The 24100-nt window shown below is 50.8% G+C and overlaps 1 protein-coding gene across 1 annotated transcript in view; it reads left to right on the plus strand.

Annotated features, from left to right (window-relative positions):
• The window catches only part of Ablim2 (actin binding LIM protein family member 2), a 127374-nt gene extending 106808 nt beyond the window's left edge, over positions 1 to 20566 (plus strand). Inside the window, exons 18-22 of the mRNA XM_051165394.1 lie at positions 2634 to 2695; positions 8714 to 8768; positions 10154 to 10161; positions 10355 to 10435; positions 20010 to 20566. Coding sequence (XP_051021351.1) covers positions 2634 to 2695; positions 8714 to 8768; positions 10154 to 10161; positions 10355 to 10435; positions 20010 to 20123 — 320 coding nt within the window. The 3' untranslated portion in view covers positions 20124 to 20566. The remainder of the gene's footprint in view (positions 1 to 2633; positions 2696 to 8713; positions 8769 to 10153; positions 10162 to 10354; positions 10436 to 20009) is intronic.
• The last annotated feature ends 3534 nt before the right edge of the window (positions 20567 to 24100 follow it).

Consider the following 24100-nt stretch of genomic DNA (forward strand, 5'->3'; position numbering starts at 1 on the left):
AGAGAGAAAGTCTAAGCAAAGAAACACACATTACTTTGAAAAAGAAGAATCAACTGAAAACTGACCTTGAACCAAAAAGTAAAACAATGTTAACAATCTGTTGTGTGGGTTCAGGGACAGAATGACCCACTCAGACAGAGGGCATCAGAATCTTCGTTCCAGGCTGAACATCGGAGAGAAGGAAAACAAGCACCAGGGACCTGGGAAACTGTGTTTATGTCTTTGAATGCCCAGAAAGGAGAAAGAACAGGTTGGAAGCATTCAAAGGAACAGTGGCTGAAAACCTCCCAGTCTCAGCAGAAGACAGAAGCCTGCAAGATCAAGAAATCGAGTGAGCCCCGAAGATCAACCAGAAGTCCACACCAAGATGCGCTATTAAACTTCTGAACATTAAGGTTTAAAAAAACTTCTTGAAAGTACACAGTGAGGAGAGCAATGTCACCTGCAGGATCAATGTCATCTTAGAATTGGTGGCAGCTGACTCCTCATGGAAACTGCATGGGTGGGAAGCGAGTTCCTATAGAAAATTTACTAATTCAGATGGATTTTCTATCTATCTGCTCTACTCCCAAATAAAAGACACAGACTTATTAGATTTATTAATAAGCTTTAGGCTTAATAACTGGGCAGATCTCCTTTTATATTAAACCTCTAAGCTAGTCTGGTTCCTTTCCAGCCACACCCCCCAAATTAGTTGTCAATATCGGGCCTGTCTGGGCTGCATCTGCTCCATCTGGCCACATCCTTCCTCACCACCTTCTTCTCCCCACTTCACCTGGTGGTCCTTACTTGAGCCCAAGAATAGAAGCTTTGCCTACCTCTCTTCTACCTGCAGGCTGTCTAGCTTTTTAACTAACCAATCAAATACTTGGGGAGTAAAGTTTACACAACATTGAACAGAGTATGTGACAACGCACTTGTCTGGACTGCAGCAGGCCCAGAACTCAGCATTTATATACAGAGAGCACCAGACAGACCACCAACAGTGAGTGGCATGTCTTCCTGAGCTGAAGGGAAGTCCTGCCCACGAGTTCTACATTTGGTTAGAATATGCTTCTGGGTGGGAGGGACAGGGACCTTCCTAGATGAGAAAAGCTGAGGGAAGCTTTCACCTTTAAGAGGGTGACCTTAAGGGACCGTCTCCAGAGAAAAAGTGTGTGGTAACTGCACAGGCCTGGAACCTCCAAAGGAGAAGAGCCTAGGGATAGGGGGATGGGGTGCCACAGCCATATAGTCCTTCTCTTCTCAAGATTCTTTCTTTCTTTTTAAATTATTTTATGTGCATGAGTGTTTCACCTTCATGTATGTCTGTGCACCATGTGCATGCAGTGCCCATGGAGTCCAAAAAAAGGGTATTATATACAGCTGGGAGCCACCATGGGGTACTGGGAATCAAACTCAAGTGCTCTTAACTGCTGAGCCATCTCTTCGGCCCCATCTTGACTTTCTTAAAGGAAAAAGTATGTCCAGGGATAGAGAGATGGCTCAGTAGTTAAGAACACTGATTCTCCTGAGGAAGGCCAGAGCTCAGGTGCCAGCACCTATGTTGGGTAGCCCACAACTGCCTATAACTCCAGCTCCAGGGGATCTGACCTCCTCTGCTGAGCTATGGGCACCAGCACTGAAATGCCATACCCACCCCCCTCTCCCACACACATACACATAATTAAAAATAAATGAATCTTTTTTTTTTTTTTAATTGACCAACCCTGTCTGGGACAGTTGTTGGGAAATGCGAAGACATTGTGTGGCCTGTGGAAATAAAGTTTTGCCACTCTGTGTGAGAGATTGAACATGGAGCCTGGCAAGGCTGTGTGCAGCCCCCTGACTAGTGGGCCAGAAATACAGTTGAAACATTTGCTGTTCTTATTCATCTGAAAGGCCTGGAAAGCTTGCAGAATCATAGATTAGGGTCTGGGTGGAATCTTCCCAAGCAGCAAGTTCTTTGTTGCTGCTGGCCTCCTTTTTCAGAACTGCTTCTAGAACCTTCAGCTGACGGGCTCCAGGGTTTCTACAGCAGGTCCCTTGGGAGGTTCAGGGAGCCTTGAAGGACCTCAATTGTAATGCCTAGCCCAGCATGCCCAGGGTTGGTGGGGAGCTCTGTACCCTGGTACTCAATCGTCCTTGGTGTGAATGGTGGGTAGTGTGGCCCATGGCCCCTCTGAGCCCTCCCCTGGCCCAGCATCTCCATGGCATTTGGTCCCATGCTAGAGCATCAAGGAGCCCTGAGTCTCTGCCCAACTCATTTCATTTCATGAGAGGCGATTTGAATTTGACATTCCCGCAACCTCATGTGGCTGGTGATGGCCTGTGGTGGCCATCACAACATAGGATGACACAGTCCTAGGAGGACACCACTCTGGGAGAGGAGTTAGCGTGGGTGATGTGATACCAAGGCTTATCCTAAACATGAGTACCGGCTGGGCTAGGCCCACCATTCCTATGATATTCCTGGTATAAATCCCTGGCTTGTATGTTATACTCTGTTTCCTGGGGATAGAAGGCCACAAGCAAAGCTGGCAGATTATCTTTAGGAACCTCTGCTTGTGGTCACCTGCCTAGTTCTGTACATGGGCCATGCCCTCCCCTGGCCTGGCTGAGTGCGTGACAAGGCTATGCTGTGTCTGTTACAGGCTTCCCTTATTCCAAACCTGACACTCTCCCAGGACCCAGGAAGGATGGCCTGGACCTCCGGGTAGGTACTTGGACCCTCCCTACCTGTGGGACACTAACCATTACTTGCTGCCTACCTGCACTGGTCCCGTAGCTTTATGACCTTATAGCCGGAAGAGGCATCCATCCTGCTTGCCCACCTGCCTCTGCCTGATGCTGTGCTCCAGATGCTGATGCTGTAGCCTTTTCCATGTCAAGAGTGAACAGACCACACCTGACCATACTCCAGTTCCTTTCCACTGTGCCCTAGAAGCCAGAGTCCCCAGTGTGTATGGCAGGGGAGATACAGGTCATCCAGAGTGACTAGGGATGCTATAAGATGCTTTTCAGCCCCACACCCTTCCCTGTGGCTAGTGCCAGCCAAGTATGAAATGTTCCTGTGTCCATAGAGCCATACCCACTTCATGCCACTATGGTATGGTCTGTGGTCTCAAGGACTTTGGCCTCATCCCCTTTCCAATCTCAAGACACATGAATGTAAGGGCAATGGCCTTCAGCCTGACTCTGCAAAGAAAGCCTGGCCTGTGCTGGTCCTGGGCTCGTTATGAGCCTATAGGTGTGTTGGCTGTCAATGAAGAGCTCTAGGCTGGGGTGTCCTAACGATCCAGAACCCATAAGCCTCATCTAAGCACACAACCCCAGGAGAACCTCCATCACCCAGGAAGACTTTCCCAGTGTCAGGAAGTTTGTATATAAATCAAGACAATTTATTTCTCAAGAGAATGAAATGAGATGTGTGTGTGTGTGTGTGTGTGTGTGTGTGTGTGCGCTGCTGAATTGGCCTTATCCAAGTTCAAACTCAGGGCCAACTGCCTAAATTATCCTTCGCTCTATGGGACACTCCTATGACCAGGGAGGCATTTCCAGGGCTGGCAGGCATCCTTGGGGACTAGCCATTGTCTTCTTCACCTTCTCAGGCTCTCATTCACTGTGTTTCTATCCAGGACCCAGCTTTAGGGTGTCCCCCATACACGCATCTCTGCACGGATGGAAAAATCTAGATGATCAGGGCCTTTCCCTCGCATTAACTTTCCTTCCTGCTCTGGAATGGACCTTGCACGTTGCATGCTTCCTTGACTTTTCTGCAACGGGATTTGTCTTCCACAGGGCAAGCAAGGGGTGTAGAAACAGAACTCCTCTAACAACAGATGCAAAAACCCTCCACTTAGAGCCAGCTATCTAGGGGCTGTGGGAACCCTGTCTGCCTCTTTTATACCTAGAGCAGTTGCTCTCTAAGCAAGGGGCCCACAGGGGCCAGTGTCTCAGCTTGACTAGTTAATCCCCACCCCCCATTCAAGTCAGGTTCCTTGGTATGTGCTTGGTGAATGAGAGAAAAGTAAGGACACTGGGCTGTCTGCATGTCCAGCCTGTGTCCAGTCAGCCCTCTATGAGGACACATAGAAGGCAGTCCCCTGGGAGAGTCTCAGCTTGCCTGTGGCATCGACGAGCTTCCGTGTATGCAGAGGTTCATGGTCTCCACCAGCTCCTCCTAGTCCAGTTGAGAATAGGTGGTCTGGACCCTGGTGGGTCCATCTTCCTCCTGGAACTATTGCGAGCCTCCTCTTAACTGTCTGTGAGCCCGAGAGGCAGACCTTGTGTGAACGTGGGAGATGGTGGGAGGGGGGGGGCGCAGTAGCGAGCAGTCATAAGTGCTGTGGGCTTGAACTCTGAGAGCTCCCAAAGGTGAGGTCCCTCTTCACAAGGGAAGTTCTGACTTGCCTCTTGCCTCTGGGGTTCTATATCTTCCGCCCACTCTCACTCCCTCCAATACCCATCTACACTTCCATGCCTCCTCAGCAGAAGGCTGGCTAGTCGGTGATCCCAGCAGCCTTTTGCAGCCATGCCCAGCAGTGCAGACCTGCCTCTTCTCTCTGGAGTCCCTGCAGGTGCTTGCCCACAAACCTTTGCCAGGGACATATAGTGGCCCCAAACCATTCACTGGGTGCATTGATACCATGAAGGATTTTGAGGGGGGCAGCGCTAAGTCGAAGAACAGGTTCAGTGAGACCAAAATCCAAAGGAGAAGGGGACCTCAGGAGAATGTTCTATGAAAAACAAAGACACTGTCTGAGAAAGGCTTAGGTGTTCTGGCAGTGAAGGGTAGATAGTCATGGTTGTTACCTTTTTAGAGCTTTCCTCATCTGAAGGGGCAGAAATTCTCCTGAGTCTTTGTCCAAGAAGAGTTTGCCACAAGGACCCAGTGAACCCTAGCATTGTACATACCAAAGGTCATGAGAATGTCCTGGTGTCCAAATCTGCCACAGGAGGAAGATGGCCACAGCCTAGCTGACTAGCTGTCACCTGTGGCAGGTCTCCCAGTGAATGAGGCAGTAATGATTAACACCAGATGCCGTGCGCCCCGTCAGTAAGAGACTAGTGTCTTGCCACCTGCAGGTCCTGTGCTTGCTCCCAGGAAGAAGTCCCACTTGGAGAAAGACGTTAACCTGTGAACAGACCAAATCTCAACATAAAAAATGGGCTGTCAGGTTGGGTTAAAAAAATAGCATTCTTATATTGTGCCATTACTTGTAATGGCACACATTGGAAATGTATTCATAAACTGTTAGAAATAACAAGAAAAAGATGCAAAAATCACCAATGGGAGGTGGGGATTGTGACATTGTGTCAGTGAAATTAAATTTCAAAATATACTATATGGAGAGGAAGCAGGAATGCAGAGTGCCAGTGTCCCAGGCTTAATGAAACAACAACAGAACCCAGAAACTTAAATGCACCAAACAACACAGCAATCACAATTTATGTAGGTGCCTTGCATGTTCTTGAAGTCAGACATAGTAAATAAGTAAGAGTCACCAAAACTATAAAGTAATTCACTTGCAAGCTTAACCCAATAGATAAATGAAAAAAAAAAAAAAAGCATACTTTTCAACTCCAGTTTCCATGGGTTCATAAAACTCTAAAAATATTTTATGTCAGCTGAGCATGGTGGTGCATACCTTTAATCCCAGCATTTACGAGGCAGAGGCAGGCAGTGGGTTCAAGGCCAGCCTGGTCTGTATAGAAAATTCCAGAACAACCTAGGCTACATAGTGAGACCCTGTCTCAAAACATGTAAATGTGTACTTTTAAAGTGTTTATGTCAGGAGGCAGAGACAAGAGGACCAGGAGTTTAAAGCCAGTCTCAGCTATATAGTGAGTTCAAGGGTAACCTGGGCTCCATAAGACCTATCTCTGAAAGAAGCATGGGAGTGATCTGTGACTTTATATCTCCAGCTGCAATCCTGGGGAAAGCATGCATTTGAGTTAGCCAGCCTTGAATCCACAACCATCTTGAGGCAAACTCTGTGGCTTTTGGGGTCTTTATTTGCTAGAATTAATGAGGGTGGGGGAAGTGATTCTGATATCTGCCTGATTATGAGAACAGATATGGCTGTGCATCTTTTCCTGAGCTCTGGAGCATATGCTTTCCACATGAGTCACGACATTAAAAGCAAGCCCTCTCTCCCTTTTCCACACCAATGTCTGCTGAGTCATGCAGCTCATTGCTATGTGGCTTTAGCAGGAAAAAAAATAAATCACAGCAGCCAGTGTGGGCAGCCATGATCTCATTCCTACTAGAAGCCATAGTGTAATCTTGGGAAAGCAAAGCACATGGATTCAGACTCCTATGGGCCTGCAGATTTTCTGTGTGAATCCAGCAAGATGCTTGACCGCTCTGAGCCTTGTCTATAAAGCCTGAGGTTGTTTCCCAGAAAGATCGGAGATTGTGTCCATAGAGCTTATTAGTGCCCTGATGAGGAAGATAAATAACACATTGCCTTTAAAAATCCTGGCACCTCATTGATAACTGCAGAGGAACTAGCCAGACGGGCCAGGCGGTGCAGCCTTGGGCTGGTTCTTGCCTCTCAGCTCTGCTGCTGGTCCACACTTACAGGTTAACCTAAGACTTGCTTGCACTGAGTGGTCTGTAGAGCCATGTAGAGCAAAGACCCTATTCTTCTTGCTCCCAGACCTGTTCCTCCATTTGGGGAATGGTCACTTCCCATCCTTCCTCTTTTTCCTCTGACCTAGAACCCTGGAGGAAGCTGGTTTCCTTGGAGATGTTGACCTGATTGATTTGGCTGCTTGTGATACAAGATTTCAACCACTAGGTGGCACCATTTCTCCTTAGCGTCAGGCACTCCTGGCTATAAAGGTGGGGCCAAGGCATCAGGTGTGCCTGAGATGCTGGTCTGCCTGAGGCTGAGAAAATGTTCCTCAAAGCTGTTTTTGAAAACTTCTAAGGGGAAATGGTGAAGGTGAGAGGTCATGGAGAGTCCCTGACTGACACGAAACCCCTGGTTAAGGATGCGTGTCTTAGGACCCAGTAGGACAAACTAGGGTGGAACCTTAAGACGGAAGGAATCATTGAAGGGCATCGTAAGTTACTGAAGTGTTAGAAACCCCAGACTGCTGGACTTGGTGGTGCACACTTTTAATCCTAGCACTGGGGAGACAGAGAGCCATGCAGACCTCTATGAATTTGAGGCCAGTCTTTGTCTGCATAGCAAGTTCCAGGCCAGTCAAGCCATCTCAAAAAGCAAACAAAGGATTGGGTGGATCCAAATTCATGTCCAAAAGTTTGTGATAAGCCAAATATCAGAAATGTTAGTAAAGGCCCTCTCCAACCTTCTGCTTTTCACACTCACCCTCTCATCAGCCGGTCGCAGCCTGATGGATCCAGCTCTGAGGCAGGCAGGAGGTAGCAGCAGTAAAATCTCTAAGCCTCCGTTTCTCTGTTTCAGGTGAAGGCTTTCAGTGTGCAAGCTCTGCCTGCTTCCACGTTCTCTGGGGTGTGTAGCCTGCTCCTAGCCTGTCCCCGACTTGTCTTCTGCTGTAAGGTTCACAGGAAGCAGCTTTCCTTGTAACTGTATCTGCAGGCGGAGCACATGGTGCCTCCACGAGCAGCACTCTGCTGAAATGCAATCCCTGGGCCCAGTTTCAGAAGCTGTGCCCATATAGCCCTGACCCTGTTTCAGCCTCTGGAGTGTGCTGGGACTGGGACTGGGACATGTCAAGCATTCTTTAGGGAGCTCAGCTCACCCCCACCACTCTGGTGAAGGCAACATGCATGGCAGTGGTAGGAGTCAGGCAGGCAGGGATGGTGTAGCCCTGTCGGGGCTCAGTGCACTTTGCAATGGCATGGACCCTATAGACAGAGGTAGATTGTACATATGGGGTTTTTCCAAGTGAGCAGAAGAGAAAGAAAATCTTTAATGACCATGATGGGGCTGAAATGACAATTTGTCACTGACAGCCACAGCACTTGAGAACGTTACCCAAATCAGGTGACAGTCAGCTGTCCCCCTCCTCCTTAGAATGTCACTTCTTGAGTATTAATGTCAGAGCAAGGCCACTCTGTCCAGGATGCTAGGGGGTTCTGAACACCAGGATCCTTTTGTGAACCTAGAACTGTGGGGGTGCCTATGGCTTCCAGAGGGAAACTGAGGACCCTCTTGTCTTGGAGCTTCGTGGTGCACAGACATCGGCCCTCTGGACTGAGTGGCTAGCTAGACACTGGGGACTTTGGGAATACAGTGGCGTGATGCATAGCCAGAGGCCATGGCCGGTGAGTGCCCCTTTGCAGTCTTGTAGACACAGTGAGACTGGGTGACTTGGGTCTACCTAGAGCACAGGGACAGCAGATTGTAGCTACTTTTCACAAGGAGGAACAGAGACACCACAGGTTATACCCATCACAGTATGAATACAGAAAAGGGCACTGAGCTGCCCTGTAGGCCATGCCACCATGCTAGTTCCAGAGCAGGACCCAGGCTCCAGAGCTCATCATTAAAGGTAGGGCAGAGCTGATCAGACAGGCAGGGTCCAAAGGCTTCTGAGGTAGGTTTGAAAGCCAGTAGCCTTCAAGTCACCTTCCAAGGCCCAGCTTTGCCATCTGTCTGCCACCTAAACCTGTCAAACACCATCCTTCTACAGCTGTGTGAAGACCCAGGATGCACAGGGGGCTGTCTCCCAGCCCCTTACAGCCTGCCCCATGCAACCTGCCTCTTGCCGGCCTCTCTCTCTTTCTCTCTTCCAGAATGCCAACCTGGCCCCTTGTGGAGCAGACCCGGATGCCAGCTGGGGCACGCGAGGTACACACAATGGGGACCCCTGTGGGTCTCTGGCTAGGCCAGAATCATTAGCACATGTCTACCAGTCTCCTTCTGAGACCACCCCTCCGAGACCTGCTGGCAGAAGGTGCTGCACCATAGATGCAGGGTCCCCTGGTGTTGGGGGGGTGCCTGTTGACCCCTCAGCTCTCTCATCCTGCACTGCAGGGGCCTGTCGTGTTTTTTTAGTGCTGTGAATCTCGTGGAGTAGAGCACAGAGCCACAAGGACACAGCTTCCAGGGTCTGAGCTGAACCGTTTGAGTTGAACAGAATCAAACCCCATTTTCACCCTCATTCACTATGCCTGCTGGCATGCGTGTGAATGGGCAGCCACTCGCGGGGCAGGTACTCCACTAAGGCCTGGTCTCCCAGCTCTGAACAGGGTCATGCACTTGACCATGCTTGCCTTCCTGCGACCCTCTGGAATGCCAGGAGAACCTTGCTCTCAAATATATAGATGGCAGCTCCAGGGCTTCTCAGCCTGCCATTAAAGTGGTTGTCCCAGTCTCCAGCCACAGACCTGGCACTTCAGAGTCCCAAGTGGGAAGACCAAGGATCTGCCTCATACAGGCATCTTCCTTCCGGAATGATTTGATGCCGGGATTCTAGTGACCTTTCCGGTGTATGTATGTATGTGTAGAGCCCCTGCCATCCACGCCGCGTTACCTTCTTCTGTGTGATGATACCTTAAGTCTAAGGTACAGAGCGGAGCATGATGAGGAGGGCCTGGGATGTGGCTTGGGTGGCAGAGGGCTTGCCTTGCATACGCAAAACCCTGGGTTTGATCCCCAGTGCCACATAAACCATGCATGGTAGTACATACTGTAAGTCCAGCACTTGGCATGGGAAGGCAGGAGATTAAGGAGTTCAAGATCATCCTCAGCTATATAGTAAGTTCAAGGCTAGCCTAAGGTCAATGAGATCTTGTTGAGGTGGGGGGGGTGGTAGGGGACTGGGATGGCGAGATACATATCGGTAAAGGTGTCAGACTCCACAACACCTCTCATGTTTTCCTGGAGAACCCATTGCACATCTGGGTAAAGTGAGACTGGCTCAGAGTAGCCCAGAACAGCAGGAGAGACATCTCCCAGCCTAGGAGCACAGTGCCGCTACCCAGCTTCCAGTGTGGCCTCCAGCCTCCTGGCCATGCCTTCTGCTCTCAGTTTGCTGTGGGAGAGCCTTGGTACCAACCTTGAAACCCAAGACTCTCAGAGCCCCATGAAGTCTGCTCAGGGGACCAGAGACCAAGCATGGCCCAGCTGACTCAGGGGGGTGGGGGCGTGCCCAGGAAGAGGATTGTTCTCATCCTGGGCAAGGATTCTTGTGTTCCTAAACCAGCCCTGTGGTCTCTGCTCTTCTTTTACAGAGTACAAGGTAAGGGGCCACCTGCCCTAACTGACCTCGCCCACCACGCTGCACCTGCCCAGGTTAAAAGTTTCTTTTTTATTGCATTTTCTCTATGAAATACACATGTCCACAGCCCACACAAGTATGTATCTGGGTTTGCCTTTTGGTCATCCCAGGGGTACTTGCCTCTCAAGATAACCCTGTGGCGTCTTCCCTGCAGATATACCCCTATGACTCCCTCATCGTAACAAACCGAATCCGTGTGAAACTGCCCAAAGATGTGGACCGGACGCGGCTGGAGGTAAGGCAAGGTAGGGAGGTATCTGCTGAGACTCTACAGACCTCAGAACTCAGCCACAAGATCAGGTTTACACACACACACACACACACACACACACACACACACACACACACACACACACACCAGGAGAGGGTGCCACTGTGGTGACAACACACGGCTCAGAACCAAGGATCTAGAATCCTCCAAGGCAAAGGAACAGGGTCACAGACCCAGTGATGCTGGCTTTGCAGAGGGCACCTGACTTGTGAATGGGGTGGGGAGGTCTGGGTAGCACGGTGCACTAAGGGGCCCATGGTGGTCCCGTCCCAATGATGGGCCAGCTTGAAGAGAGACTTCCTGGCTTCTCTGCTGATCTAGAGCAGGGAGTTCATCCAAAGAAGACAAGTGTGCGTCTGAAAGGTCCATGCAGTTGCAGCAGAAAGTGTCAGGTTGTACACTCTGGCCCGGAAAACAGACTTGGTTAAGCACTCATTCTATGTTAAGGCTAAAGTGCCCTGTGCTCTGCCTCTCTGTTCCTTCAAAACCACCCAGCAGTCAGCAGCATCAGTTGGGGCAGGGAGGGATGGAGTCTCCTCTTGAACCTCGCATATAGGTGCTGCCTTTCCATGTCTCTTGCTGCATTGAGGGCTCCTGAGGCAGAGGCTATCTCCAGCCTGTGCCCTGGGGAGGTACTAGACCCCTTCTGACCTTCTCATGAGGCAGTGGCTTCATATGTGGCCAGGAACAGGAGCAAGAGAAAACGGACAGAGCCAAGGGACCCCAGCAGAGCTGGGGCTTTGGGAAGTTAGCAAAGCAGAGACTCATGTAGATTCACAAAGAAGTGACCTCCAAGGCGGGACAGATGGGCCTGGCAGGGACCTGTGCTTGGGCACAGATTGTGGAGGTCCTGTCTGTGTTACAGAGAATGTGTTCAGGATGGCCCGAAGGCCAACCAGGGCTTTCGCAGGCCACCGAGCAGGATAGTGTGAATGAGGCATCTATTCAGAGCCTTCGAGATGTGACACTGCCAGGGACGGTGTCATAGCAGTGGACTGGCTTTCCTGGGCTTGCGAGTGTACCTGAGCCTTCGTCTCTTAAGATGAGAGCCCAGAGCTGCTTGAGAGAGTCATTATGCAGTCAGAACTCATATGAAGGCCCTGTCTCAGGGCCTGGAAAGCAGCAGTCCCTCTGCACAGGGGGGTGGCAACAGGAAGGACATGAGGCAGCTCTGTGTGGGGAGGTGGCACTCCTTAAACCAACAGGTACTTGACCCATAGGGACTTGCCCTGGAAATCAATGGATTCCCATGACTGGATGGCCTCCTCAGGTATGGCTGGATAAGGGACTAAGCACTATTTCACACACCCAGTGACTGAGTTTCCTCTCACTGGCTCTACGGGGAGCTCTCTTCCAGAGCTCAGGGTCTCAGGGGGAAAAAGCCATGTTTATTATCTGTCCTCATACAACCCACACTGACTTTCTGGGTGGTCATTCCCCCACCCCACTCCTAAATCGATCAGTTCTACCCAGGGCATAAAATGTCCTGAGCTTACCCAGAGTTGTGGGGGGGGGGGGGCAGGGCACTGGTGCCACCTGAGCTGGAGAGGTCCAGGTAGTTCCTGGTAGAAACTGAGACCTGCTACCTGAGATGGAAAGAGGGCTGCTGGGCAACAGGCAGGTGGCAAGTGTCCACTGCAGGGAGGGTCAGGGAGGAGGCAGTTCAGCAGAACAGAGCATAGCAAGATCTCAAACAAGTTGTCTATGCAGCCGGTCTATGCCTGGTACATACCTATTGGACCAGACAAGAATCCACAGAATCAAAGAAGGATGCTTGGAGCTCACTGCAAATGAGGAAAGGCTACTGAAGCGCTCTTGTGTGTTTTGATGTGTGTATCATCCATGGGAAGGGACAGTAACCAGGCTGGCTAGGAAGCTATGTGAGATTGACAGGGTAAGGGAAGTCCAGAGGCCACACAGGAACAGGGCTTTGCCTGTGGTCTTGGAGACTGGACCATAGGAGTCCTTTGCCCGAGTGTCAAATGTGACATTGGCGTTCTCTGCAGGTGACAGCAGCACCAATGGCTCACAGTGGGGTTTCTTGGGCTCTGGCTGAACTGGGCTTCTAAATGGTGGGGTCATGGCCAAGAACACAGCTGCTGTATACAGGGGGTGCTGCCGGCCATTGGCAGCTCACTGGTCAGGACAGCCCTAGAGGGCTCCCATTTGCTGTGTGTCTTGGATCTGTTTAAGGTGTGTCCTTGCTGGTTACTGAGGGTTCTTGGACTAAAAGCTTCAACCTGAGATGCTGCTCAGAGCTCAGATGACATCAGCAGCATCTCCTGCAGCTCCCCCCCCCCCCACTGAGAGCCTGCCAGGGCTCCCTACTTCCCTTTGGGGATGGAGCGTGTCTCAAGTGACTTCTGCTTTGCTTGTGAGCGTGTGCCTGTGGAAGTCAGCTGTAGTCTGGGGAGGGGATTTCGCATTGAGGTGAACACACCCAAGATGGTGATGCTCAGCTATTCTTCTCCTTCAAGCTCAGCTAGCCCCCAGGGATTGGAACAGTTACCACAGTAGAGCGCATGTCCTTTCTTCCTTATCAGCTTGGGAACAGGGCTGTGGCCCCTGGAGGGAGTGGCATGGGGCTTTCTTGAAAGAGCAGCCCTTCCCCAACACTTTGTGTCATGGGAGGAAACTTTAGTTTCACAGTGAAACTAGTTTAAAACTTGAAAAAATCCAGTGTGCCACAGAAAGGAATGGAAGTGGGAAAGCCTTCTGGAAGTCCCCTGGGCCATCTCTTCACGGTGGACAATCCCTCTTGTACAACTCTGGCAGTAACCGAGTTGTTTTTCCTGTAAGGAGGGATCACTGTATACTCAACTCAACGCCCACGTTCCCCCTGGGCCCCCCGCCTTTTTTGTGCCAATTTACAGCATTGTGTTTCCACATGGCCAAGTAGCCACAGGCAGGATGGCTTCCTGCAGACTCTAAGGACAGGGGTTTTTGGGTTTTTTGTTTTGGTTTTTTGAGACAGGGTTTCTCTGTGTAATAGCTCTGGCTGTCCTAGAATTCTCTTTGTAGACCAGGCTGGCCTCGAACCCCATGATTTCCCTACCTCTGTCTCCTGAGTGCTGGGATTAAAGGAGTGCACCACCATGCCTGCCCGGTTTAAGGACGGGGTTGTCACTCACAGGCTCATTGGCTGAGCTTGTCATGTGGCATCACTTGCTGCAAGGCAGACTGGGAAGTCAAGTTAATCATGTGCAGGAAGAGGCTGTGGGCGTAGTGGGCAGCTGATGGTGTCCTCTGTAGCTCCGCAGGGTTTGTCCCTGACTACTGACTATCATCATCAGTGTCACAGTTGATGATGTCATCAGCATCAGTGTCATTGTTCTTGGTCAAGTATCCCAGTCATTTATAGACATGGGGGCTGACTGGACCCCAATGGAGGTCTTTGAGCAAAAAACAGGCACAAGCTCTGCCCTGGGAGAGTCAGTCTGATATGGGACAGAGCGGTCCATCAGCTGAATATTCAAATGAGCATTCATAGCCCCGAGCCAGCATTAGTGCGCTGAAGGACAGGAACTTGGGCCACTTGTTTCAAATGAGTACATGGTAATGGTGCAGTAAGCATACTTCTATGTGTGTGCCTGAGTGTGTGAGGGTTTTGTCAGGAAGCTACATGTGCAAAGGCCAGGAAGCAGAAGGAAGCTTGAGGAAGCAGACCCAGAAGGAACCTATGAGACTGGCCCTGAGCAGGTAGAGGGAGGGAAGGATAAACCAGGCCTCGCAGGGCCCTGATCTGTGCTCAGCAGTTTGGCTTTTAGCCCAGTGACATCTCAGGTAGGTTTGCGGTTTCTGACATGCCCTGTGGCTGTATTGTGGAGCTTAGGGTGGCTGTGGATCAACAGGAAGCATTTAGGGGCCATGTGAGTCATCTAGAAAGCCCGCTGGTAACTTGGATAGGGGTAGCATGACAGTGGGTGAGAAGTGGATGCATTCAGGCAGTTGTTTCAACAGTCAAGGTAACAGATCTTAAATTAAAGGTGGAGCATGTCCTGTAGGCCGGGCGTTCCAGGCTTGACTTTGATCAGCCTGGGTAGATGGGATGTGGTGGTCTCCTGGAAGAGTGGGGTGCCCTGGGGCCAGAGGTGATGGCATTTGGGCGCAGCCTAGCAGGGTGCCGCACAGGGCCCAGCTTTACATGTAGTGTAGGCCGGTGACTTGTGTTCCTGTTGTGAAGGTCCTCTTTGACTCCGCAGGGGGTCAGATGCATCACAAGGTGTCCACACATGAAGCAAAGACCAGGTTTCTATACTCAGATGATGGGCTCTTGGTCCTGGAAGATCTAAATCTCAGTCCTTGGCCATAGTACCCCGAGTGCCTCCTTCCCAGAGGGAGCCAGGCCCCTGTGTGTTCTGAGTGCTTTTGCCCACTGGGCCCAGAGTTCCCAGTCCCAGGCCAAGGAATGGGAACTCTGTTGGCCCCAGATGTTATGACATGCCCTACATGAGCCATTCCCCACATGTTCTGCCCTGTGCTCATCAAAGGTGGCATTGTCTTGCTTCCAAGATTGTCTTCTGCCATCCCTGATGGTGTCATGGGAGGGGCTGAGCACTCGGAGTCAGTGTGAGCTGATGTGACTCTATTCACTGCAGTGTCTACCTGTGTGGCTGTGGACAAGTAACTTGACCAGTCTGAGCCTGGTCTCTCACCGGTTAGGTGACAAGGCTTGCACCCGTCCTCTGGACAATTGCAAGCATTCGAATAGGGGCTCAGACATACTTAATCGAGCACCTACTGTGTTAAGCAGCAGGTAGCTACCTGTATGCACCCCTTCCACCAACATGACTGATAGCCCTGCAGAGACTTGAGCTTGCCATGGAGAGGGGCCATGGATGTAGTCCAAAATGATGATTACTGGAAACAGGAAGAGGTGGTGATAGTGTGTACATGGATGCAGGGCGGTGCCGTCAGCAGCAGGAAATAGTGCTTTCATAGTGCCTCGTGTGGCAGCACATAGTCACAGACAGCACGGACATGGCTAAGAGGCACGTGGCACTGCTGTCCCTCCTGTGTGGCCGGCTCCATTCTGAGCACACCACATATTTAACACTTCTTTTACAACTCCGTGAGCCATCCAGATGTCTTCCAGGACCCCGTGACTCCCATGGGGTAGATACGGGACTCTGTTGGCCTGCCTTCTAGATCAACTGCGGTATGAATTGCCAAAGCACCTGTCTTTAAATTGCTCTTCTCATATTTTTTCCCACAACTATGAAGACTGCATTTATACACACACGTGCACAAACACAGGAACATATATAAATACGCCTGTGTAGGTGCATAACACATGCCAAGGCATGTACAGAGGAGAGCTCCATAAATCTTGGGGCGGGTACTTCTGAAATGGGGTGACTTGGGAGGCTGAGCCCTGAGGCAGGCTTACCTCTTCTCCTTTGGTTCTTCCAGACTTCACTCCCTTGACTGAGGCCCACCTACATTTTCTAAAGTAATCATTTTCTCATAGACAGTTATTGGTGGTAACAATGCCCACAAAACACCATTGCAGCAGCATATATAACCGATGTTTGACCAAACCCCCAGCCCTGGGGCTTGGGAGAATTGGTATATCCAACGGAGATATCAAGAAAGGCTGGTGAGGTGCTGGAGAGGCTCCTGTTTGCAGGAGGCTATATGGCCAGGTTGATGGGTCACCCAAAGGTTCGTGGCTCCTGGGTTGGGGCTCTGAGCTCTTCCTGGGGCAGAAGGCAGGGCCTGCTGACAGGGAAGGGGCAGCAGAGGGCCTGTGGTTTCCCTGGTGGTCCTCACACACCGAGTCTGTGTGTCTGCTTGCTGGTGCAGTAAACCCAAGGGGACTGCACCTGGGAAGTGAGGAACCCGAGGCTCAAGGGTCCTTTCTGTGCTCACACTTGTGCAACTACTATGGTGAAAACAGTGCACCCTGGCCCCTGATGACCAAGGGTGACTGTGAGGGGTCCCTTCCTGATGCAGGTGGAGAAGTACTTGAGTGCTGTGTGGCAGGAGGACTGATGGAACTGGGGAGGGGCTTAGTGAATACCCCAGCTGGCAGCTCACTGTGGAGCTGCAGTGGGCAGAGGCTGGTGGCAGCAGGGCTGCTGGATGACAACAGCCATACATATGGTCCCTGAGGAAAGAAGAGGGGATACCATGAGCAGAGGCCTGCTGCCTTTCTGGAGCTGAGAGTCACCCAGGTCAGCTGGAATTCAGAGCAAAGGACTTGGTGTGGTTTAGGGGGGCCCTTTTGGCTACCACAACCCAGGCAGCCTCACCTCTGGAAGAGGTGACATTAGAGTCAGGGCCTATAGAATTAGGAGGTGTTGCTGGTGACATAGGGGGAAGGGTTAGGACTTTCCACCATGCAGCGATGTCCCTCAGGAGTGGGACTGGCTCGCTCTCTGGAAAGGCACTATTCTGGCTTCCTTCCTGTGGCTATGGAAGAAGCTTGGAGCTCTAGGCCTTGACTGGCACCTGAGGAGTCAGGAGCCGAGGAGTAGCTAAGCTCAAACAGCTATGTGGGCCCCTGTATTCAGTTATACCCTATAATTCTTCCTCCTGGGTAGAGCACCCAGGGATCCAGAGGCCTTTCCTATGAGGAGTCACTAGCAGATCCTCTGGCAGGAAATGGCCCTTCTGACCTTTGCTCACTCTTGGACAGCCAGGTCCTTCCCCCCTCCACAATGGACAAATCTGTCAGGAGTTGGGGCTGTGGTGGGGCTGGGGTCACGGGCCTTGGGTCTTTCTCTACCAGCAGTCTTGCCACCCCCAGCACCTCAGTCAATGCAACCTCTCAATACCAGCCGTTACATGTGTGCCCCTTCCATGGTCTCATTCGCAGCCAGCTCTCCTAGGCTGTGCCCAGAGTATCCCACAGAGTATGATGGGCATTTGGAGCCAGCCTGGGCTACATAGTCAGCTCAAGAAGGCACAGTGAGACCTTGTCTCAAATGCCAACAAAACTGACGACAGTGCCTCGAGCCATCTACTCAGGACTTCCATCTCTGGTGGCCCTGATAAGCTAGTCTCATTCTACCCTACCAAGTACCCTTTCCTGGCTTTCCAGGGTTAGAGTTAGTCTGTGTCTTATAGGCACATGGCCAGTATTGGCTGAGTAATGGCGCCCAAGAATTTTTTTTGTCTTATTGTGTCCTTGGCCTCTCTAAGAGCATCTTACAGTAAGTTGAAAAAATAGGAGCGGGCCTTAAAGGGTTATGGCAAGACAACACGATAGCTTCTAACTCTCTGTGGGCTAGCACTGGACTTCTTAGCCTAGCAGGTCACCCTGGTCTCACCGTGCCAGTGCTCATTTCTAGCCTAAAATGCTTTCCTGTTTGCAAACATAAGACAGTTCATGGGCTGAGGGTCTCCACCTAGGCAGGACTTACCGAAGGCTATGAGCATGGTTCCGTGGTGAGCATGGCTGTGTGCATACGTGTGTGACTCCAGGTCACCTCCTGTTGGGGCTCTGGAACTCAAAGCGCACAACACAGTCAGTAACAAGATTTGTATTTATGCTTTTCAGTGATTGTCACCTTCACTATTCCATTCTAAGGCACGATCTCCTGTAGCCCAGGCTGGCCTCAAACTCCTGATTCTTCCATCTCTGCCTGCCAAATGCTGAGATTGCCCCATGTGTGCCCTCACACACAGCTCTCATCCATTTTTCTCTCGACTATTACTGCAACCTTTAATTTCATGCCGTTGCCTTAAAGTGTGGAAACTGTACTCCTTTTTTTTTCTAACATATTTTTTTATAAAATTGTGGTAAAATTCACTGTTTTTACCATTTTGAAGTATGCAACTCATGTGTCTGTCTGCACTTTTTCAGTTTCACAACCATCATCACTGTTTGGGTCCAGAACATTTTCATCACCCAGAAAGGAAACCTTACACCCTTCATCAGCCACACTACCCACCCACCACCACTCTTACCCCCACCCCCACCCCATTCTCACCCCTGGCAGTTCTGATCCACTTCTGTCCCTTCAAGGCCTGCTCTGGACCTTACATTCAGCGGAGTCATGCAGTGTGCGGTATGTTTGGCTCTTTGCACTCGGCCTGCTGTTTTTGAGGCCTAGAGTTTCATGCACTTTGGGGTTGAATGATTCCCAAATGCATCTTGTTTTCCCACTGTCCATCAGCAGGCTTGTTCTGCCTTTGGCCCTTGGGGAGAATGCAGTGAATGTGGGTACTTGGGACACCGTGGGAGTCCCTATCTCTGTTCTGGGTGTCAGCTTTGAGCAGGAGAGCTGCCATCCCTCACTGTCATCTTGTTGAGGGCCTATCTGCCTTTTCCCCACAGAACAGCTAAGACACCCTGCTTGGGAAGGAAATGGCAGCAGGTTGTCCTAGCCAGGCCTACCCTCTCTGCCTTCCTGCTATTTCAATCTACCCTCAGCCTCCCTTCTGTCTCCCTGGTGAGCTGAGGGGAAGGGAGAGGCCTGGGAGAATACCTGCGGTCCTCTGAGTTTGCCTCAAGGAATGAGAAGTGATTTCTTTTTTTTTTTTTTTTTTTTTTTCCTCTATTTTCTCGTCACAGTTTAAGTAAGTGGTAAATGAGGGAACCTGCAGGAGTCTACAGAAGGCTCTGGGCAGGCAAGAGGTGGTCACAAGGCATGATTATTGAACTTGGCCAGGGGTAGTCAGGAGTTAAGGGTGCTGTGGCAGCTCCATGCCAGCCCCTTGTGTATCCCTACCAAGAATCTGTCCCTAGGCTTGTTTCTTTCACTGCAAAGAGGCCCTGGACACACCAAGGAGGTCACTCACCCTCAGTAGCAGTCCTGCTTCAGTGGAGAGCCTTACTGCAAAGCTGTCAGCAGATTTCTAGGTCAAAAGCCCCAGAGCCCACAGTCAGAAGAGGCCAGGCTTGGCTCTTGGCCCTAGTACTATGGTGGAATGAGACAAAGGTCAGTTTGCAGCTGCCTTGGGAAGATGGAGAGGAATACTCCAGCTATCTCAGGCCCTGACCCGAGCTTTAGCTGCAAAGAAAGGAAGAATGGGGGTCCATGGCTAGAGGGGTGCAGAGTTATTCAGCCCTGGTTTGGCGGTGGCCTGGCTGGTCACTGTCTCACTCCTAGCTCTAAGAGGTGGTCAGAAATTCTTATCGCTCAAGGAACAAGAAGGTTTCCCATGAGGCAATGTTGGGGGTCAGGGGAGGGTGTGATTTCATCGTGGGGGTGTGGCTATGAGTCTGTTATTCCGGCAAGTTGAGAATAAGGGCTGCAGACATTCAGGCTCCCCTTGTGTCTGGAATGGGACACTGTAAACACTGACTGAAATGCCTCGCTTTTCTCTCTGCATGGGTCAGCCTCAAAGGGACAGAGATAGGCTGGGTATCTGTACATGGTTAAGCTCATGTACCGAGTTAAGTAGGAATTGGAACCAAGGGACAGACCCAAAATGCAGGCAGAGGTCCCAGGCCTCTGCGCTGCCATCACCACAAGGGGACCCAGGTGAGGAGCCAGAATTTCTCAAAGCAAAGACAGCTTCTCAGGACCTGTTTCAAAAGCCACTGACTGCCCCACCCCCACTTCCCCCTGTTTTTCTTTGTCTGAAGAGACACCTGTCGCCTGAGGAGTTCCAAGAAGTGTTCGGGATGAGCATTGAGGAGTTTGACCGCCTGGCCCTCTGGAAGAGGAACGACCTCAAGAAGAAAGCCTTGCTGTTCTGACAGCTGCCAATGTCTTACCAGGAGCCTGTTGGGAGGCAGAGCTGAAGGACCCCCACTGGCCCCCTCACCTCAAAAAATCCTCTCCTGTACCTTGCTCTGCTTTTTCTGTGTCAGTGGGGCAGGCAGGGTGCCTGCGGGAGGCAGGGTGGGGCCGGGCCCTGAGGAGCATCCCGCAAGCATGGTCCCTTGTGTAGCAAGGATGCTCCCGCCCGTAGTTTAGGGCCAGGTGCCAGCTTGACCTACTCCTTCCCACCACAACTTGGCATTAGGGCAGTGCTGCAACCAGCTATCATAGGAGATGGCAGAGAACATTCAGGCAGCCCAGCACCTCCCCAGTGCACCTGGTGTGCCCACACCTGTGCTAGGCGCCAGGGCACAGAGTGTCTCGGAGATAAGGGTGGTAAGTGTGAGTCTCCTCAGATCACAGAGCAGTACACAGGCAGGCAGGCTGAGGCAGGGGAACCAGGCCGATGTCTGAGAGGCAGTGGGACTGTGTTTTTTTGCAGTTTTTGTGACGGATCTTTTCTGGGGAATGAATGTTGACCTGACAGGGTGCACCCCCTCCCCCTCACCCCCCGCAAACAGTGCTGTGTACTGTGCCCTTCTTCCAAATCACCCCCTTAGTTGCCTAAATGATATCTTTCAAGTTACACAGAAGTTTTTATTTTATTAAAAAAGTATCGCTTCCTTACACATAAGAAGACATATATGCAGAGTTTAGTTTCACAGTCCCTCAGAAGGGGAGCGCCACCGCCTTACACCCCCACCGTGCAGGCCTCTGTGCTTCTAGTCCTGGGCGCTCCTCGGAGGCAGGAGCCCATCTGTTTCCTTTTGTCCCTGCTCCTTTGTATGTGTCACACACAGATAGTCTCAAAGACAGACTCGATCAGTAGTGCTGTTTGTAAATACATGTGAAACGTATCTGTCTCCTTTTTCCTCACTGTCATTTCCCCAAGTCCCAAAGAGAAGCGCGTCCCCTGGCGGCCAAATCCCTGGTATAAAGGTTTTCCCCCCAATTGTGGCCTAGTCTCACATGAACCTGACCAGTCTTCCTGATAAAGACATTGACTGTAGCCCCACCCCCACACACACACAACACAAAACATGCATGCCCAGGGACCATGCCGTCACATGCAGCCCTGACACAGGCACTGAATGTGGCGTGAGAGACAGTGCCTCTTCCAACCTGGGTGTCCAGAAGTGGGGGCTAACTGGTGCCCCAATGACAGGTACAAAAGAGCATCCCTGGGTGACTCTAGCTGACGCCCTCCTCTGGGTTGTCTCTCTCGCTTTCTCACATCCCAGAATATGTTGAGTCTTGTTTTGTGCCTGGCTGGGCCGTGGAGGGGAACTTTTGGTACTTAATCTACTTCCTGCCACTTAGCAGTCAGGACCTGTGCAACTGGAAACCCCCACCTCCTCACGCGTGAGGTGTCATGTCATACCTGATCCCTGAAACACGTGGGAAAATAAACAGTGACGCACTGGAACTTATGGAAGGACAACGTGTGTTCAAGCATGCTTGGTTTTGGAGGCATGGGCAGGGGTGTGTGCGTGGAGCAGGCCAGGCTACTGGGGAGGGCCTCTTGCCCCATCCAGAGGTGGCCGTGAGGACTGGAGCCTTGGTTTGGTCAGCCTTAGGGAGCCAGCATAGTTCCAGGCCACACTCGTTACTCACAACTCATTTTCTAAGTGCCCTATTGTCACCCCACAGCCAAGAGCAAAACTCAAACAGCAATCCAGTTGTGCCAAACTGCTAGCAACCTTGAGCCACGGGCCAGCCTCATTGTTCCCCATACCCCATGTGTCCTACAGTCTCATTTGTGTTGTGTGTATATGTGTACGTGTGTACGTGTGTGTGTGAATGCACAGGTGCATTTGATTGTGGAGACCAGAGGTTGACAGTGGGTGTCTTCCTTGGTTACTCTCTACCTTGTTACTTTTAAAAATTGAATTTGTTATCATACCTCAGTCACATGTGTGCCTATACGTGTACACACACACACACACACACACACACACAATTTATATATGTTCCCAAATGTTCTCTCATGTCCTTCCCTTCCTCCCAAATCTCTACTTTTCCCTCCACTGAAGCATCTCCCTTCTACTTTCAATTCTTTTTTAATATAATTGTACGTGTGTGTGTGTGTGTGTGTGTGTGTGTGTGTGTGTATGTGTGTGTGTGTGTTTCTGCCATGGGGGTCCCTGGGATTGAACTCAGGTCATTTGGCTCAGCAGCTAATGCTCTTTCCAGTGAAACCATCTTTCTGGGTCTACTTTAAGTCTCTGTGTGTGTGTGTGTGTGTGTGTGTGTGTGTGCGTGCGCGTGTGCCCGCCCCACTGCATTTAATTAGTGTTGTTTGCATTGCCCTCTGTGTTGATGGGAGTGTGTATATGTGTGGTCATGTTTACTTGAGTGAAAGCAACTTGCCAATGGCTACACCACTGAGGAATAGGAACCCTCTCTCCCGCAGCAACCATTAACTGCCTCTAGCTACTCAGGGAGGGGTGGGGCATTAAGAGCTCCTCCCCCATCCATGCTGGAGTGTTGATGGACTCAGACTTCTGTAAATGTTAAGCAGCCAGTGCTGCCATGAGCCTTTGGCTGCAGCAGTCACAGCATGTCCAGAAGGCAGTATTTCTTAGCATTCCTCCCCATCCTATGGCTCTTACATTCTTCCTTCCACAATGATCCCAGGGCCTTAGAGGAAGTGATATTGCTGTCTCCTTGTGGCTGAGCACTCAACAGTCACTTATTGCTAGTACTTTAACCAGTTCTGAGTCTATGCATTAATGGTAACCCACTACAAACATCTTCTCCGATGTAGGCCGAGAGCGGCACTAATCTATGGGTATAAACACTACTATTTGGAAGGCAGATTGAAGCTATGCCTATTCTCTTTCACTGACTACATCCCTCCATGTAGCTCTAAACTGGCAGGAGCAGACTTGGGCATCACTAAGCTGACATACACAACTGCCCTAGAGTGGTTTTTGGGGGGCAGGGGTGGGGGTGGGGGCGGTTGTTTCAAGACAGGATTTGAGCCCTGGCTGTCCTGGACCTGCTTTGTAGACCACGCTGGTTTCCAACTCACAGAGACCCACTGCTTCTGCCTCCCGGATGCTGGGATTAAAGACGTGAGCCACCATGCCCAGCTGTCCTAGAGTGTTTTATGACCAGGTTAGCACCCAAATACATTTTATGCCCATTCCAAACTGTCCCAAAGAGTGGTATTCCTGGACCAGCATGGTCCCCATTGCCATGTATAATGATGGGAATATTCTAGAGCCATGCTATCTTCCTCGCCACCTACCAATATGAAATCTGGCCATTGTAGCTGAGTTCAATTGTCAATCAGTGCGAAGCTAAGTAGCCATGTGAGGCTTGTGGCTGGGCAGCCCCCAGAGGATTCAGGGTTGCTATTGCCCTCTCTTGGGACAGGGCTCCTGTTTAGCAGTAAGTACTTGGAGCTGCTGGTCCTTCAGCAGACTCTGTAGTATACCTGCTGAACATCCTCGTCTGGCCACGTGAGAATGTGTGGCGAGGACTTCATCCTTTAGCAATGGTGACATTTGCCATCTGAACTCCGGGTCCCTGCATCCTAAGGATCCTCTTACAGTGCAGCCAGACATGATGATACATGCCTGCATATCAGACATTTACATCATGATTCATAACCACAGCAAAACTACGTTATGAAGTAGCAACAAAATAATCTTATGGTTGAGGGTCGCCACAACATGAGAAACCATATTAAAGGCTCACACATCATTAGGAAGGTTGAGGACTACTGAGCTGGAGTTACAGGTGTTTGTAAGCTGCCCCAACTGAACTCTGATCCTCTGATAGAACAGCAAGCATTCCTAACCACTGACCCATCTCTCCAGCTCCTGGGGGAATCACTAAACTTAAAAAAAGAAAAATCGGACTGTGTAAATGAACACAACACACATATTACTTGAGTTAGACAAAC

The sequence above is a fragment of the Acomys russatus genome, chromosome 22 (genome assembly GCF_903995435.1).
Source record: "Acomys russatus chromosome 22, mAcoRus1.1, whole genome shotgun sequence".
In the NCBI taxonomy this organism is placed as follows: domain Eukaryota; kingdom Metazoa; phylum Chordata; class Mammalia; order Rodentia; family Muridae; genus Acomys; species Acomys russatus.